Source organism: Panthera tigris, chromosome D4 (assembly GCF_018350195.1).
Source record: "Panthera tigris isolate Pti1 chromosome D4, P.tigris_Pti1_mat1.1, whole genome shotgun sequence".
In the NCBI taxonomy this organism is placed as follows: Eukaryota; Metazoa; Chordata; class Mammalia; order Carnivora; family Felidae; genus Panthera; species Panthera tigris.
This window is the reverse complement of record NC_056672.1, coordinates 86823830-86839200: the sequence shown is the minus strand read 5'-3', so window position 1 is coordinate 86839200 and position 15371 is coordinate 86823830. Positions and strand designations below refer to the sequence as shown.

Sequence of the window (15371 nt, the reverse complement as noted above, 5' to 3'; positions counted from 1 at the left end):
AGGGGGGCTGAGGCCTGCGGTTTGCCCCTCTTCCTGGGTTCCACCGCCTCGCGGGGTCTCGGGACCGCTAACTGCGCCCTCGGCCCCGCCCCCTGTCCAGCCCCGCCCCGCGCCATGGCCCCGCCCCACGCCCGCGCCTAGCGGCCCGGGCCCACCCCAAGAGTGCTCCTCGGAGCCACCAGCCCGCGGCCCGCCAGGCCCGGTCGGTGGGCGCCGGGCCATCTCTACCGGCTGGCCGCGGTGACTCGACCAAGGTCGACGACCTTGGTCCAGAGGCTCTAGCAAGGATCCACCGGCGGCGGCGGCGGCGCGGACTTTGCCCAGCGCGAGGAACCTAGTGGACTCTGTGTCGCAGAGATGTTGGCTTTCGCGGCCAGGACCGTGGTGAGTTCGGCCGGGAAACCGGCCTGGCGGGCCCTGGACGTGGCGGGTGGGTCGGGAGTGGAGTCAGACACGCGGCTGCGCCGGAATGGAGTGACAAGCCGTCGAGGCGACGGGGGCAGGAGGCCACCCACTGTCCTGCCTAGCCAACAGCTGCTGGGGTGGGATCGGCAGGGGGCCTAACCCCGCTTGGAAAAGGAGACTGAGGCTCAAGGTCAGAGACCGGATCGAACCCACATCGTGTGGTTCTAAATTCCTGCCACCCGGAAAAGATAGTGGGGACCCAGGGTTCAGGCTGCACCTCCACCCTGAGACCCAGAACCAACTTGCTGGGAGGCCAGGAGTGTCTCTCAGACGGTTATTCTCTGACACACACCTGTCACTCGCGCAGCCTGAGCCATCTATGCGCGCGCGGTCCAGAGCCAGTTCTCCAACCTCACCCAGTTGCTCGGGTCTCCTGGGGCTCAGCAAACGGCCCCTGGGGAATTGTGTGTGGCCAGAGAAATTCATGTGGAGGCCTCAAGCTGGGCTGCTCTCAAAGTCCTCTGAACTGGCCAGAGGCTTCAGGCGGCCGCCCCCTGCCCTTCTTCTCCACCAGTCCCTCCCCCAGTTTTGTGTCTATGCCACAGTGCTCTCCGCAGGGCAGCCTGGAGCCGGCAGTGCTGCTCCTATGGTTTGAGTTCCTTTGCTGTCCACTCCAAGCATATCCCTGCTTGTATCTCCTTCTGTCCGTGCCAAGAAGGATGTTCAGATACTACTTGGCCCAGAGGGCTGAGGGTACCCATCCGCTGGCCCAGAGGCTCTTCCAGGTCTCCCAGGACCCGAAGGCTCCACTTCACCCTTGTCACCAACACCTAAATAGTGCCCCCCTCCTACAGACAGCTTCTAGGACCTTCTCGGCGGCCTGATCGCTTTACTGCTGGGGAAACTGAGGCAAGGAGAGACTTGGCCAGAATCCCCTGGCTCCGGTGACTCACATCTAGCAGAGTCCCAAAACTAGCATTCTCCTTCGGTGTATTTTTTTTTAGTGCCCAAAGTTTTCACTTTTGGCCGCCAGCCGAATGAGCCACAGCTCAAGAGAACCAGGCTTTGGTGGAAGGGAGGCCCAGAAGGGCTCCAAGAGTCCTGGAGGAAAACGGGATGGGGTTTTAGCGGCCACTGTCCACTTATGGCCCCTTTTCGGCGTCTGCTCCCTTGCGCCAACCTTAATTTTCAGGTCTAATTTCAGGGTTGTGGCGTAACCTCGGTGGCCAGACGGTTTCTGCCTCCAGCCAGGTTTTTGCTCATTAAACAGACCTATACGGATTCCAACAGGTGGATTTTTTAATCCCTCCTGGCCTGCCTCCCTGGCACCAGGCCCACCCAAAGAAGAAAGGAGAACGTGTTCCAGGTTTCCTCCTGTGCCTGTGCCTACTACCAGCCCCCTCACCTGCTCCCTAATCCTCCACTCCCGGAAGCTAGAGAGGGCGCCTGCCACAGCCACAACCCGAGGTGTTGCCGTGGCCACCGTAGCCATTGCCACTGCCACTCCCTATCACCCCCCTGAATCTCGGCTCTTGTCTTTTCTCTCCAGCCCGGGCAAGTGGCTGTCTCTTGCTAGGTTCTGCTCACCCACTTGGTAGCACAGTTAGGCTTAGAGGTCCAGCCCAAGGCAGACAGACAGGGCTCAGAACCTCAGTCCTGCCATGGAGGACGGGCAGCAGAAAGAGAAGGTATGGAACGGATCCTCTGCCACTTGTCTACCCACTGTTTCCAGCTCCTCAGATCTCCTCTCTTTCTGCCTGCCTCCAGAGCCTCCCAGACTTTCTCTGCCACCTCTCACCACACCCCCGTACCCCCGCCAGGCCATCCAGGCCATTCAGCTCTCGCTTGCCACACAGCTGCCCCAATGTCCCTCTATCCCCACCCCCAGACAGGTAAAAACCAAGCCTTCGCCCTCACCCCAAGGGGCTGTCCTCCTCTGGCTCTTTCTGACTTTCTCTTTTTCCCTCTCTTTCTCAATTTGGCGAGGGTGGGAGAAAAGGAGGCGGGGACCCCCGGGGGCGGGAGCAGTCGCCTGACTGCTGGCTGGCTGGCTGGCTCCTGGTCCCAGGGGGAGAAAGGCGGAGTCTTGTGCCTCCAGACAGGTGAGAGGCCGCCCTCAGCTCTGCCGCCCCCAGCAGGTGCCGTCCATCCCGACTTGGACCAGTGGCCACACCCCCCCGTCCCCTAGCCCTCCCTGCGTCTCCAGGCCCCAGAGAGGCGGAGACACTCACTGTACAGTTTGAGGGCCGGGAAGCCAGGCGGGCACCATCCAAGAGGCCAGCTCTGACCCCACGGAGTGGCACATAAGTGCCCAGTACTGCAGCTTTTGGGATTGACAGGGCCTTCCAGAGCCAGCGAGAGAATGAGCAAGATGTTCTGCTGCCTGCAGGTAAAGCCCCTGGGCTTGCTCAAGCCCTCCTCCTTGGTGAAGGTTTCCGGCCGCTTCAAGGCACACCAGGATTCGCTGCCCCGGCTGCCCGTGCCTGCGCTCCAGCAGTCCCTGGACCGTTACCTCAAGGCGCTGCAGCCCATCGTGAGCGAGGAGGAGTGGACCCAGACCAAGCAGCTGGTGGAAGAGTTTCAGACCGCGGGGGGCGTCGGGGAGCGTCTGCAGAAAGGGCTGGAGCGCAGGGCCAGGAAGATGGAGAACTGGGTAAGTGGACTTCCTTCCTCGTTCCCGCAGGGGCCCGGGGAGGAAGGGGGGCGGGGGGCACAGGGCCCTCTCGGAGGCTTATGAGAGCACCCTCGCTGCGGCCCGTCTGTTGCTGGCCTCACACCGCATTTTCCAATACCTGCGACTCGGGGGCATTCGTGTGCGCCCTGCAGTTTCTTCAGTGCTTGCTCTGTGCCTGGCACTAGGCAGGGCCCTGAGTGAGCAGGAACACAGTCCGTGGTCCCTTGGGGCTGACATTAACGTGGGGTGCGGATCGAGGTGAGGAAACAGGACACAAGTGAGGGGACGAGGTTCTTTCCGGCAGTGAAGCTTGCCAGGAGAAGAGGAGAGGGGAATATGGCAGTGGTTTGAGGCTGAGTGGGCCGGGAGGGCAGGGAGGAGGCGGTGTTGGATCTGAGACAGGGAACAACACAGGGAAAGGTGGCAACGGCCTAGCGTGTCCAAGGACAGAGGCTGGAATTTAGTGCAGCGGCTTGGGGCTGGGGCGGCCGGGGGGGGGGGGGCATCGGAGCAAGGAAGGTGGGCTGGAGTTCAGTGGGAGGGGGGCCGGCCACAGGATGGCCTAAAGCAGGGCATTTGTGTTGTTCAGTGACAGATCGAATCGCCTGTCACACAGGTCCACACTGACGCCCCGTGCACTCTCCTGTGGGCATCTTACACCTGAACGTAGTTGGAAAGAACCACCCTGACTGCTGGGAGGGAAGCAGGAATGGGGGCAGGAGGCATGCGAGGAGGCTGGCGCGGGCATCTCCCGCGGTCTGGGTCAGGATATGGTCAGGGTCAGGATGCGTTCTAGAGGCAGCACTAATGGCACCTGCTGATAGAGAGCAGTCCCGACTTAAAACAACGGGAGGGGCATTTGGGGAGGGGCAGTTGGGGGAGGATGGGGGAGACTGACCAAGAAGGGGATGGCCGAGCGGGGAGCAGGTTCTCTGGGAGAGAACCACAGCCAGCTTCTGGCCGTGTAAAGTGGGAGATGCTCTTCTGAGTGGGGTACATGGGAGCGGGGAGTCCTCAACGGGTGGGCGTCAGGTACTGAGCCTCGGCAGGCACTTAAAGAGTCTGTGGTCTGGCAGTTTCCCTCCATTTTTTGCCAGGAATTTCTTTTTCCAACAGAAACTTCTAGCTAAAAGGGTGGGGCTACCTCCTTCTCCGCTCACAAGGCCCAGCAGATTCTCAACAGGGGGAATGCCCACATCTGCAGGGTTTCCCTGTGTTTCCCAAACTCTGGTCAGAGGCCCTGAGATCCGTGATGGAGTGGGGGCCCCTGGCTGAAGGGCAGCCCGGCTGTCACCAAGGGGAGGGAATTCCTGTCTGCCCCTCCCTGATCCACAGGTGAGGAAGCTGAGGCCCAGAGAGGTAGATTTAAAACCCACAGCAGCTCCCTGGGAGGCCCCGAGCTACACAGGAGAGGGTCTGGCTGACCAGGAGCCTTGTCCTCGGGCCACAAGTCAGCAGACAGCAGTTGCTTGCTGGCCCACTGTGCACCCTGGGCCTGTCATCTTCCCTCTTGCCTTGCCAAGGGCCCAAAGCTGGTGGCCTAGCGCCACAGGCTAGCTGTGCCCCAAGGGGAGCCTGTGTGGTGAAGAGGCACGTCCCACGGCTGTTGGAGATGGGATAGGAAACACAGTGGGGGTCTGGGGTCCCTGGGATTGAGAGACCTGCCAGAGAGGCGCTTGCGGGGGCAGAGTGAGGGGGATATTACAGTCAGCACGTAAGGCTCAAGGGTGATAGTTACTTGGGAGTCTGCACAGCCCCGAGACAGGGGTCTTTAACAGCCTGGCCATGGCTGGTCCCCAGAGAGACTGCTCACCCGATGGAAATAGCCTCTTGGGCAGAGGACAGACCACCAGATGGAGACACAGGATGTGGCACCCACATCTTGTCACTAGGGCAGTGACTTATCCTCGCAGGGAGCTTTCCCTAGATGGCCCTGACCTTGAGATCCAAGGGAGTGTCTGCTCCCCAGTCTGACACCAACAAAACCGTGGCCAGGGAGGACCAGGGTCCCAAGAACTGCACCGAACCCTGGGCTCCTGCCTCCCCAGAGAATGTTTTACCTGGAACGGTCAAAAATACGTTCATCAGACTTTGACTTTATGTATTTTTTTCCTTTTCTGTCATTCATATATTTTTCTTTCCAAAAATAGTAAAATCATTGCCCAAAAGTGTGTAAGATGAAGGAAAGTGATTCACATTTCTGCCTCTTCCCCTCACCCCTCCCCCATTTCCTGGCAGTCCTTCAGTCCTTTTTTTTTCTAGAATCATTGGCTCCTTTGCTCCGCAGTGTTGTCTAATTTGTCTTGCTAATGCCGATTGCCTCAGGCTAAGAGGAAACGATGAGGTGCCACAGGTTGGTTTTTAAGGGGGCGGGAGGCTCCGCTCTGAGCATTCACTTGGAGAATCTGTGCCCTATAGAGGGGGCAGAGGGGACCCAGCCACGTCCCCACCCGCTCCTCACACACAGGCTGTGGTCCTTTCTCCAGCTGTCCGAGTGGTGGCTCAAAACAGCCTACCTCCAGTACCGCCAGCCCCTGGTCATCTACTCCAGCCCTGGTGTAGCACTGCCCAAGCAGGACTTTGTGGACCTGCAGGGACAGCTCCGGTGAGTGAGTGGCTACGGCTGGGACAGGGCTCTGGGCATGTCCAAGGCCCTGATGTCCAATTCCCCCGGGAGACTGCAGGGGCCCCGGTCATTATCTGTTCCTTATCTTTCATCGGCCACCTCCTCCCCACCCCCCGCCGCCCCACACAGCCCTACGAAGTAGGGAGCATCATCCCTATGTCACACATCGGGAAACTAAGGCTCAGAGCAATGAAAGGACTTGCCCGAGGTCACCTTTCAGGATTGGCTGAAGCAGGGTCTTCCTGGCTCTAAAGTTTCATAACTGTTAATCACATTGTAGACCGTATCCCCTCCCTCTCTGTGAACCTGAGGCTACCCCTCACCTCATTCTGACACTTCAGCCCCTCCTCTCTCTCCAGCTGGTCCCAGGAGTGACCTTTGTACACCATCCCCTTTTCCACATTCGGCCGTGTCACTTGCCCTGGCCTCTGTTCCAATACTACCGGGATAAAAATACCAGTGACAGGGATCTCCTGCCCAAGGACCAGACACTCAGGGCCACCACCTGCTTCTCTTAAAGGGGCCGGGGCATCCAAGAATTCAGGCTCAGGCTCTAGCCGGTGGTCCCCATGTTGGGAGCCAGGGGCAGACCAGGTGTCAGGCCTGACTGGTGTGGTCCGGACGATCCAAGCAGGAAGGCCCGGTTGAGGGAGATGGCCCAGAAGACACAGCGGCCCCCAAACAGGAAGGTACCTATCAGAGAGGACACCCTGAGCTACTGCCCTCCCGTTTATACTCCCCATCCCCCAAGGTCCCGGGTCCCTCTCTGACGCTTCAGAGAAGAGGTGACCTCCTTCCAGGCTCCAGGCTGTGGTTCAGGGCCTCAGGCCCTTTGTGGGTGAAATCAGCCAGTACCAACGAATAAACCAGCCGTAATCGCGCTCCCATTCATTACACCTACATCCTTCCAGCATGTAGGTGTCCCTGGCCAAAAGCATCTCCCTGGGCCCTCTTGGGACCCTCCCTCTAGAGATAAGAGAAAGCTGGCTCAGAAGGGCAAGCCGGGACTCAAACACAGGTTCTACACTGGAACTCCTTTCAGGCTTTCTGCCAGCAGTGGGTTCAGAGTGAAGCAATCTGTCTCCTCCCTTGGCTAGGCCTTCCCCTCACCCCACTGGTGTCCCTGGCCTGGGACCTCCCTTGGGGTGTCCCAACAGGTTCTGATCTCTCATTGGTCCCCCCAGGTTTGCTGCCAAATTCATCGAGGGCGTGTTGGATTTCAAAACCATGATTGACAGGTGGGCAGCCTCCCCCGCCCCGCCCCCCATCCCCGCAGCCACTCCAGCCTGGGCCCAGCACGTCCAGCGTCTCCAGTGTCGCAGCCGGGTGTTGGACGGGTCCAGATCTCGGTCGCTTTCACTTCCTGTTGGCCCAGCCTCTGTTGGGGTTGGAGAGACAGTATGGGGATTGGGACACTTAGGTCCTCTGCCCCAGCTGCTGGGACCGCCTCCTGGTGACACTGTCCCAGCCAAAGAGGACCCCAGAGGCTGACTCACCACCTCCTCTCTTCTGTGGCTTAACTGAAGCGCCGAGGGGAGCGAGTTTCCGGGGCGACTCACAAGCAGGGCCCGCCCGGGGTGGGATACAGGCCCCCTGAGCAGCCCCGACGCACCTCCCGCTCACACTGAGTCGGGGTAGGGACGCCACTCGCCTAAGCCCCTTCTCGGCCTGGCCCGGCTCCCAGCGGTGCCCAGCAGCAGCTCCCTGGTGGTCTTGTCCTCCACCCTGCTCGGTTGCCTGGTGGCCCCCTCACTGTCCCTCTGCCCCCGCAGCGAGACCCTGCCCGTGGAGTACCTGGGGGGTAAGCCGCTGTGCATGAACCAGTACTATCAGATCCTGTCCTCCTGCCGCGTGCCGGGCCCCAAGCAGGACTCGGTCATCAGCTTCAGCAAGAGCAAGAAGCCGCCCATGCACATCACCGTGGTGCACAACTACCAAGTGGGTGGGCTCCCCCCACTTCCCCAGGGGAGGAGGGCGCGGGGCCAAAAGTCAGCTTCCCCAACACGCATGCCCCTGTGTCCCGAGGATCAGGCGTGCCCCGGGCATCTCTACTGGGCGCCTGGCTAGGCCCCAGCCGGAGGGCACCCAGGAGGGGCCGTGGGCCTGCCCGGCCTGGGGAGAGCAATGCAAGGACCTCCCCCCCTCTCGCCCCTGTAGCCTGACTCATCCCTCGGCAGGGCCCCGACCGGCACTGGCTGTGACTTCTGGGCTGCCGGGGCCAGGAGGAGGCTGGGGTGGGAGGTGACTGCTGCCTGTCTGAGACCCTCACCCACCTCCCTTCTCCCCACTTGCCGTGCCCGGGTAGTTTTTTGAGCTGGACGTGTACCACAGCGATGGGACACCCCTGACGTCAGATCAGATCTTCGTGCAGCTGGAGAAGATCTGGAACTCATCGCTGCAAACCAACAAAGAGCCCGTGGGCATCCTCACCTCCAACCACCGCAACTCCTGGGCCAAGGCCTACAGCACCCTCATCAAAGGTGCCCGTGGGTGGGGGGGTGGAAGAAGGAGGAGAGGCCCACGTCTTGGCCTCTGCCCACACCAGGCCCTGAGCGGCCACGTTTCTCGCTGAATCCTCTCAACTTGGAGTAGGTGCTGTTGGCCCATTTCACAGATGAGGGGACTGAGGCTTGGCTGGGTTTAGTTTCCCTGTATTAAGTAGCAAGTTACGGTAAGAGTCAAGCCCTCTGGCTGCAGACCCCACCTCTGCCTCCACATTCTTTCAAATCCTTTGTTGGTCAGGGGCGTCGTCCCTGGAGTCGAACCCCTGTGTTGGATCCCTGACTATCACGCTGGCTCTCCGTGTGACCTGGGGCTTCGGTTTCCTCTTTTTTTTTTTTTTAAAGTTTATCTTTTAGTAATCTCTACACCCAACGTGAGGCTTGGGATCACAACCCCTAGACCAAGAGTCACATGCTTTTCTGACTGAGGCAGGCAGGCGCCCCCGTTGCCTCGTTTCTAACGTGGGTTCGGTATCGGGCCCCGGCTAGTGGAGCGCTAGGGGGCTACAGGGCCCTGTCGGAAGGCAGCTGTGTTCACCGCTCTGCCACCAACCCTGTCACGAGGCCCTGTTGAGTGCAAAGCCGCCTCTGCAGCCCTCACCCAGCGCCCGTGAATGCTCTGGAAGCCTCCGAGGCTTTCCCGGGCCTGACATGCCCCCCCCCCCCCCGTCTCGCGCCCCTCCCACACGCCACCCCAGACAAGGTGAACCGGGAGTCGGTCCGCTCCATCCAGAAGAGCATCTTCACCGTGTGCCTGGACGCACCCATGCCCCGCGTCTCGGAGGACGTGTACCGCCGTCACGTGGCCGGCCAGATGCTGCACGGGGGTGGTGGCAAACTGAACAGCGGCAATCGCTGGTTCGACAAGACGCTGCAGGTGGGGACTTGGCGGAGCCCCGACTCCCACCCAGGACGCACACCCAAACTTGGCCCACGCAGGACTTCCTGCCCCTCGCCCGGGCGTCCCTGGCCTCCCAGCTAGTAAAGCAGGTGGGAGGCCAGCAGGTGGACGCGGCTGTAATTACCAGGCGGTCAGCCTGTCATTACTGGGCCCGGCCCAGAAACCGCTGTCACCTCGTCAGCACAACCGAGAGAGCTGGGATGTGGGGCCAGGCAGAGCGGCGCGGTCTTGGCCGTGACTTTCCCTCTTTGAGCCTGTGGAATGACTCCCAGGGAGGAGTCATTATAGGGACTCGACGCGGTATACGAGTATGGGACGTGCCGTGGCCTGAAATGGGCCCAAGGCCCCTGGTGAGTGTTAGCTGTTATTAAAAACAATAATAAAGTCAGCATAACCCCTGAGATGGCTTCAGAGAGGCCCTTCCCACGGGACCCAACCAGCAGAGAGTGGCTCCAGGGACCCGGGGCTGACGGGTCCCTCTCCCTTCCACAGTTCATCGTGGCCGAAGATGGCTCCTGCGGGCTTGTTTACGAGCATGCAGCAGCGGAGGGACCCCCCATCATTGCCCTCGTGGACCATGTCATTGAGTTCACGTGAGTGTGCCTGTCCCACCCTCCACCCGGCTCCCGAGCTCCTGGTGACAGGTGACAGTCACGGAGAAATGCCATTCTCCCTTGTGCCTGCAAATCTGTGTTTTCAAAGGAAGCCAGAAGAAGGCACGGGTTTAGCGTTGTCAGACCCGGTTTGAGTTCCGGCTCTGCCGCTTCCCAGCTACTTGACCTTGGACAAGTCCCTTCCCCTCTCCAGGCCTCCTCCGTGTGGCCACTTGGAAGCTGGAGCGAAGGCAGTTTTCTAAAGAGCAAACCCACAGTCTCCCCAGGCTGGCTCCCTCCGGCCTCAGGAACCCACGCCCCCCACCTCAGTCCCAGGGGTGGACCCAGGCCCCCGAGGCCCCAGCGTGAGCCTGAGGCCCCCCGTGTCCCACGCAGGAAGAAACCCGAGCTTGTGCGGTCCCCCATGGTGCCCCTGCCCATGCCCAAGAAGCTGCGGTTCAACATCACCCCTGAGATCAAGAGCGACATTGAAAAGGCCAAGCAGAATCTCAGCATGTAAGCGCGGCATACCGGGTGGGTCAAGTCAGGTTAGGGGACTGTGCTCCTCGAGCCCGGCAGGCTCCCGTTCCCGGTCGATCGTGGCACCTGGCTGGTTCTGAGACCGCTCTTGGGCCTTCCCCGGGGCCTCCCCTGGGGTCGGCAGGGGCTGCCAGGTGCCTGCTCCTCACCCACCTCTCCCCGCCCCCCAGCATGATCCAGGACCTGGACATCATGGTGATGGTGTTCCACCATTTTGGGAAAGACTTCCCCAAGTCGGAGAAGCTGAGCCCGGACGCCTTCATCCAGATGGCACTCCAGCTGGCCTACTACAGGTGCGCCGCGCCCCGGGGCCTGGCGGGGGAGGAGGGAGGAGGCCTGGGGGTGGCGGGGGGGGGCAGCCTGCCGGGGGCTGTGCTCAGCCCCCTCCCGCACCCAGGATCTACAAGCAGGCGTGCGCCACGTACGAAAGCGCCTCCCTGCGCATGTTCCACCTGGGCCGCACCGACACCATCCGCTCGGCCTCCGTGGACTCACTGACCTTCGTCAAGGCCATGGATGACTCCAACGTGTCGGTGAGAGGTCCGGGGCAAGGGCGGGCAAGCCGGCCTTGAGCCATCTCCCTTCCTGTACGTTCTGTCACTGCACACTGATGGAGCACCTACTGTATTCCAACCCCCCCCCCCCACCTCCTCCCCGGCCCCCGGGGTGGGCACTGGGAATCTGACAGAAGGTGGAGTCGTGAATTTGGCCCTGAGCTTCCTGGCAGCCAAGGGCAAAAGGGAACTATTGCTTCATTCGCTCATCAGCAGGGCGCGTCTGCCTGCGTGTCAGGCCTTGGTTGAGGGCCAACAGGGGAGGACTGCTCTCGAGGACCTCGGATCTAGTGCCGGGTGGAGCGGGCCACTGCGGGAGGTGGCAGGAACGGGGGGGGGGAACATACACTTCAACTCCCTCACCCCTCTCAGGAGCCCCAGAAGGTGGACCTGCTGCGGAAGGCCGTGCAAGCCCACCGAGCCTACACGGACCACGTGAGCGAACCCCTGCTGTCCCCATTTGTTTGACTTGACCCTTGGCGTTTCCCGGCCATCCGTCCCTGCAGCCGCTCACCCTTCGCATGAACCACTCCTCTCCAAAGCCGGGGGCACCCGGGGCACCTGGAGTGAGGCTGAATATCCCCATTTTAAAGTTGGGGAAACCGAGACTGAGCTCAGTGACTTTGTTTCGGTCCCAGGTTAGCCTCTGGCGCTCGCATCGTGTTCTCCCCTCGATGGCCCCGGGGCCCCGGATGCTGAGGGCTTGCATGGTCTGGCCAACAGCGGGGTCCCCGCCCTCTGACAGCTTGGGCTGCAGTCAAGGGCGGGAGGTCTAGGTTCCCATCTGGCTCTGAGCACCTGTGTGTGCCAGGCTCTGCCCATGTCACATGCAGCTGTCCATTTTGCTCCCACTGCCACCCCGGGAGGGACATTCAGTACCCATCCCCATGTTACAGACGAAGACCCCGAGACTCCAAGATGTAAGTGACCTGCCAAGGCCCCGTGGCCGGGATGGGGCCGGGCCACCCAGCTGCAGGCCTGTGTCCTTAAATCCTGCCCTGTCCCCTCCCTGGGCAGGTCCCTGAGCCTCAGTTTCTCCATGTGTGAAGCGAGGGCTCTCCTGCCCGGACCCTCTGGTCTCATGAGTCCGAGGGACCGCTGTGTGGAAGGGACGTTGCTGCCATAGGCTTTCCAGGAGGGCTAGGGGCGCACCCTCTGGGCCTGCAGCCCCTGCCCCTGACGGTCCCCTCTCACAGGCTATCCGCGGGGAGGCCTTTGACCGGCACCTGCTGGGCCTGAAGCTGCAGGCCATTGAGGACCTGGTGAGCATGCCCGACATCTTCATGGACACCTCCTACGCCATCGCTATGCATTTCAACCTCTCCACCAGCCAGGTGGGTTTTCCTGCCCTCCGGGCCCCTGCCACTGCCCTAGGTGCCCTGGGGTGGGACAGAACAGCCCCCGCTAGAGCTGGACGAAGGCTGCACCGAATAGAGCCCGGGTCCAGAACATGGCCAGACTTGGTGGTGGTGTGACCCATTCGGGCCACCCCGGGTCAGTGCCGAAACGGCTGAGTTCTGGTGAAGAGCAGGGCCCGGGGGGCCTCGCCGTGACTCAGGCAGGCTGAGAAGGGGTCAGGGCCCCCCTCACGGGAGAATCGACCTGGTTCGTTCACCGGTCAGACACGAAGGAACATCTGAGTCAGGCCATCCTATGCCGGGCACTGGGAAACAGCAGGAACAGACCACCATCCCTGTCCCTTGGGAGGAGGGGACAGCGTAGGCCGGAAGCACGGGGACGGAGGCGGCGATGGCCCCCTGCAAAGCGCCGAGGGTCGGGGGAGCCTCCAGGAGGGCGCGGCTCCCTCGGGAGTGGCAAGGAAGACTCCAGAGAGGGTTGACGCCAGAAGTGCACCTCAAGGAGCAGACGAAGTAACCCGCCCGCTGGAGAAGGGGGGAAAGGGCACCCCGGGCAGAGCGCAGTGGAGGCAGAGCTGCGGAAAGGCAGGCTGGTGGGGCAGGACGGAAGTCCCGTGCTTAGTCCTGTGCTGTCCCCAGGTCCCTGCCAAGACAGACTGCGTCATGTTCTTTGGGCCCGTGGTCCCGGATGGCTACGGCGTTTGCTATAACCCCATGGAGACTCACATCAACTTCTCCGTGTCGGCCTACAACAGCTGTGCCGAGACCAACGCGGCCCGTCTGGCGCACTACCTAGAGAAGGCTCTCCTGGACATGCGCGCTCTGCTCCAGCACCACCCTCGGGCCAAGCTGTGAGCCCCCTGTGCTCGGGCCTGCCGGCGTCACGGCCAAGCCACCGGGGGTGGGCAGCCCGCCAGGGTGCCGCTCCTCTGCTCCCGACCGCCCCCCACCCCCAGGCCTCGCAGAGGTGACTAAGCCAGGAAGGCATCCCCCAGCGGGGCCTGCAGGCCTGAGCCGGTGCCTTCCGTGGGTCATCGCCAGCATTTGCTGGGGCCCGAGTCCCGGGCTGAGTTCGGAGGCTAAGACCCGGGTGCCCGGTAGGCCCCCCAGGAGCCCTCCTGCAGGGAGAGGAACCAGAAGAGCCTGTCCCTGTCCCTCACCAGGGCACTAGACCGGAAAGTCCTTTTCTTGCTAGCTCGGCTCTAGCCAGCCCCCTGCCCTCTGCACTGCCAGGCTGGTGTCTGTATCCCAATCCCCAGGCTCCCAAGGATCTAGAGACAGGACTCTCTAGAGCCAGGGGCTCCAGGCCTCTCCAAGGCTGAGGCCAGGGTGCAAGGTGTGCTGGTAAGGGAAGCCCAAGGCCTCGCCTCAGCCCGCCCTGCATGGAAGTACGATCTTCCCCTGCCGTGCTCTTTTGGACGATGTGGCCCGTGAGCCCCAACTCACTCGCTTCCATTCAGTTTGATTCCTGAACCACGTTCATGGTTGTGTAACAGTAACGTGCAAGGTGATTAATAAAGGGGAAATTTGTCGGTGAAGAGGTGTTTCGGCCCAGGGGGCAGGCAGTGTGGGGCACACGCCTGGCTCTGCCTTCTCCCAGCTTCCCCTGCATCTGGGAACCGTGGTCCAAGCAGCCGGTGAGTTCAGAGGCTCCCAGAGCAGCCAGGAGGAGGGTCCTCGGACTTAGGCCAGGGAGCCACGGGCCAGCGCCAACCTCGGGGCACTTGGCCAGGAATGGCACCAGACCCAGGGCTGCATCTTCACAGACTTGGGCCTCCCTGTCCCACGGGCCGCGAGTGAGACCGACTCTCCCCGGGGGCTGTGGGGCCACGTAGCCTCCGCTGTGTTGGTGCGTAGCTCACACTCAAGGCCGCCACCCCCACGAACCAGCAACACTGTGGCCAAGCAGCCTTGCTCAGCCCACCCCAGCCCCAGGTGCTGCCAGGGGCCACCAGACTAGGTCATGCAGCTAGCCAATCAGAGCCCTATGTGTGCCCCCGCCCTCCCATGCCTAGCAGGGCCAGGGTGTCCTGCCCAAATCAAATAGGCTGTTTGTGGAGAGACGTCTCTCTCTCCGAGGGATGCTGGCCCTAAGGAAGGCAGGGGCGAAACCCTAAGAGCAGGATGCCAAGGGGGTGAGGGTGGGAAAGGCCACTGAGCCTCTGGATGAGGTGAACTGGCCGACTAGTGACAGTCACAGGACGGTGGGTCCTGTGGTTTTCTCCGTTTTTCAGATAAGGAAACTGAAGCTCAGAGAGGTTAAGGTCACCAGACCACTAAATGGCAGAGCAGAGGTTTCCAGAGGAGCCCCTGTAGCCAAGCACCCAGCCCCAACACCACACCCAGTCAGACGACCCAGGACAGTGGGTGGAGAAAGAAGGAGGCCATGGCTGGAAACGAGCCCAGACCCGGGCCCATAAGCTGGTGATGGAGGAAGACAGAGGGCCCCAGCCTGGGGGGCACAGGAAGGTGCCAACTGGACCAAGGCACTGATCAAGTGGAACTAACCTATGCCAGGCACTGGGGACTGTCAGGCCTGACTGAGCCTCCTCACAGCCCCACCAGGCTGGGGACTCCGTGTCCTCTTCTCTCCGAGGCTAGGAGAGGGACTCCTGTCCCTTTACCCAAAGTCCCCGGGAGCCAGAGGTGGGGCCCAGATAATGGGAGGGGGTATGGCCCAGGGCTTGGCCACTCCTCAGGACCCCAGGGCCAGCAGGGCAGGGTAATGCCAAGGGAAGGAGAACGGTAGTGCCCTCTCGGGGCCTTGAGCAGGAAGACCTTCGAGAGAATTCCACAGCACACAGCCGTTGCTCTGCCGCTGGGGCGCTTAGGCTGACCCTTGGCCTCCCTGTGCCTGGGTGTCCTCGTCTATACAATGGAGGTGGTGCTCCTCCCTCTGGAGGCTCCTGGGACTCTCAGGAGCAGGTCCCACAGCAGGAGTTGAGGGATTACCGGGGAAGCCGCACCGCGGCGGCAGGGGGCCCACACCCAACCCGGCCTGGGGCAGCAGGAGAGCAGGGAGGGGGATCCGAGCCAAGGACAGTGCCTGGACAGATGCCCAGGACTCCAGAGGCTCAAGTGCTAAGACCTGCGTGAGTCCGAATATAAGGCAAGACCTTGTTCCCCCAAAAGCTAGATCCTTCAGGAGTGAGGGTGTCCCCTTGCCCTTGAGTGGTCACAGGCCTCATGCTACAGAGGCTCGTTCCGTTTTCTGGAGCC

General features: G+C 61.7%; 1 protein-coding gene across 3 annotated transcripts; it reads left to right on the top strand.

Moving 5' to 3' along the window:
- The first annotated feature begins 1 nt into the window (after position 1).
- Positions 2–13690, top strand: CRAT (carnitine O-acetyltransferase). 3 transcript variants are annotated; one of them, XM_042963455.1, is made up of 16 exons: positions 2–384; positions 1955–2093; positions 2795–3058; positions 5367–5432; positions 5566–5684; positions 6890–6943; positions 7478–7643; positions 8011–8185; positions 8905–9083; positions 9600–9700; positions 10097–10216; positions 10411–10533; positions 10638–10773; positions 11167–11229; positions 11991–12128; positions 12792–13690. In XM_042963455.1, exons 2-16 carry the CDS (start codon positions 2067–2069, stop codon positions 13005–13007), a joined length of 1947 nt encoding a protein of 648 aa, XP_042819389.1. In that variant the 5' UTR covers positions 2–384; positions 1955–2066; the 3' UTR covers positions 13008–13690. The 3 variants fall into 3 exon arrangements, with proteins under 3 accessions (XP_042819389.1, XP_042819390.1, XP_042819391.1); XM_042963456.1 differs by lacking the exon at positions 1955–2093; XM_042963457.1 differs by lacking the exons at positions 1955–2093; positions 5367–5432.
- The last annotated feature ends 1681 nt before the right edge of the window (positions 13691–15371 follow it).

Bases quoted from the DNA above. Each gene is read 5' to 3' on its own strand.
- CRAT (XM_042963456.1), top strand. From the start codon at position 358: ATGTTGGCTTTCGCGGCCAGGACCGTG. The intron at 3,059-5,366 runs GTAAGTGGACTT...TTTGCTCCGCAG, and splicing joins CCAGGAAGATGGAGAACTGG to TGTTGTCTAATTTGTCTTGC. The intron at 10,534-10,637 runs GTGCGCCGCGCC...TCCCGCACCCAG, and splicing joins CTCCAGCTGGCCTACTACAG to GATCTACAAGCAGGCGTGCG.